Here is a 1,718-nt window from a genome sequence, read left to right as displayed (position 1 = left end):
ATGGAAAAGTAACATTGCAACAATCCTCTTTAGCACTGACTGTCAGCAAACCTGTTAATTTAGTGGTTGCGACGGTTTTTCTCAAAAGTGGCTCAAACTGCAATTGGGGATTTTATTACTGAAACTTGCAAATTGTTCCCATAGGCTTTTAAAAAAAAATGCTAACGCACAAAGGGGAGAAAAGTAAAAGCCATTGTTGAAATATTTCCTTCTTTTGATTCAGGATTGACCGTAAAATGTCTGACAGTCAAACCAACTATAAACTGGATGAAGCACAGGAAATTATGAATGAGCTGAGAATGATCAAAAAGTCAATTACTTTAGGAGAAAAAGAGAAACAGGACCTTATACAGGTAAGACATTTACTTTCTTCCTCATTACATCGCAAAATTAGCAGACTAATAACCCAAGTTCATAGACTAATCATCCATAGAACAGAAATTCAAACATAAACACGACAACCGGAGAACTTTCATTCAATTTTTACAAAAATACTGAAAATATATGGCTGGAATTTGTAAAAGTGAGCCTGAAACAGTTGGATTATCATTTAAAAACCAACTGCTTCGTTGAAGTTCTTTAAGTAAATAAACTTCTTTAAGTCTGTACCTGCCCTTTCCTGGTCTGAGTCTGTGTGCAACTTGATTCCCAGCCAAAGTGGTTGACTTTAACTGGCCTTTAAAGGGTTTTTCCAAGCCAGTAAATTGTATAAAACCAGGAATGACCTGCATCAGCACATTCGCAGAATAATTGGGGATGGTAATAAATGCTGGTTTGAATAGCACCATCCGATCTTGAGAATGAATATTTCTTTCTAATGGCACCCTTAATCTGTCATTCATTGGTTTAGTATCTTGAATGAGAGAGTTTCTTGGAGTAACAGGACTTTAAACAGGAGGAGATGAGCTTTTAGAAATAATTGCTTGCCCACAACAGATGTTGCGTTTTGTTTTTAAGCAAGAATTTGAGAATTAGGATGACAACGATTTGTATTCTTGGTCAGCATGACTCCCCTTTCGGCAAAGAGTGTCATCACTGGAAACTTCTTGGTTCAACACTCCATGCCAGTTGTATAAAGCAGGAGCCTACAACCGAACAAGAGTACTTTCTGTAGTATGCTGTGTTAGTGACTTTATTGCTGATCAAAAGAACGTTCGTATCTTCTTTAATTCATCCCATTCCTATGTCATTTATTGAAAACTGCTAGACTCCATATGCTCTCCTTCAGGGAGGAGAGAACTGTATGTACTGTACTCCTTTATGACCATGAAAGATAGTTGGTACCCAGTGAGCAGATTGGATAATCTTGGTTCCATTTTTCTTTGTTCCACACCCTGAACGTGTCATTTAACCTCCTTAATTTCCCTTTTATATCTCCAGCTTCTTTTGGAGGCTTTAAAAATTACATCCCGTTCGAAATTGTTACCCTTGAAAAATGCTGTTTTGTCATTAGGAGATTGAGATTCCCATGGGTGTGTCACTTAAAGTGCGAGAGAAATCCTCAAACTTAGTTCTCCCGTTTTTGAGGAATCTCCTTACATTTGCTGGTTGCACAATTGGGTCTGAAATTCCTGAGCTATAGAGGTTTGGCCTTAGCTTTATGCCCATCTTTGGGAAAAACCTTCCTTGCACATATTCACCCATGGGGCAATGCTGTTTGGTCTTTATTTGATACCTCTCTGTGTGTATGCCAAATTCTCTCCAACTGTCACGTTCTG

General features: G+C 38.0%; 1 protein-coding gene across 1 annotated transcript in view; it reads left to right on the top strand.

The window, feature by feature from the left end:
• Positions 1 to 229: 229 nt before the first annotated feature.
• Positions 230 to 1,718, top strand: part of wwc3 (WWC family member 3) — a 107,451-nt gene continuing 105,962 nt past the window's right edge. Inside the window, exon 1 of the mRNA XM_020517636.2 lies at positions 230 to 353. Within this exon, the coding sequence (XP_020373225.1) occupies positions 237 to 353 (117 nt within the window). The 5' untranslated portion in view covers positions 230 to 236. The remainder of the gene's footprint in view (positions 354 to 1,718) is intronic.

Source organism: Rhincodon typus, chromosome 11 (assembly GCF_021869965.1).
Source record: "Rhincodon typus isolate 14 chromosome 11, sRhiTyp1.1, whole genome shotgun sequence".
NCBI classification, from domain to species: Eukaryota; Metazoa; Chordata; class Chondrichthyes; order Orectolobiformes; family Rhincodontidae; genus Rhincodon; species Rhincodon typus.
The sequence above is the reverse complement of the archived record's forward strand: the minus strand, read 5'-3'. Positions and strand labels throughout refer to the sequence as shown.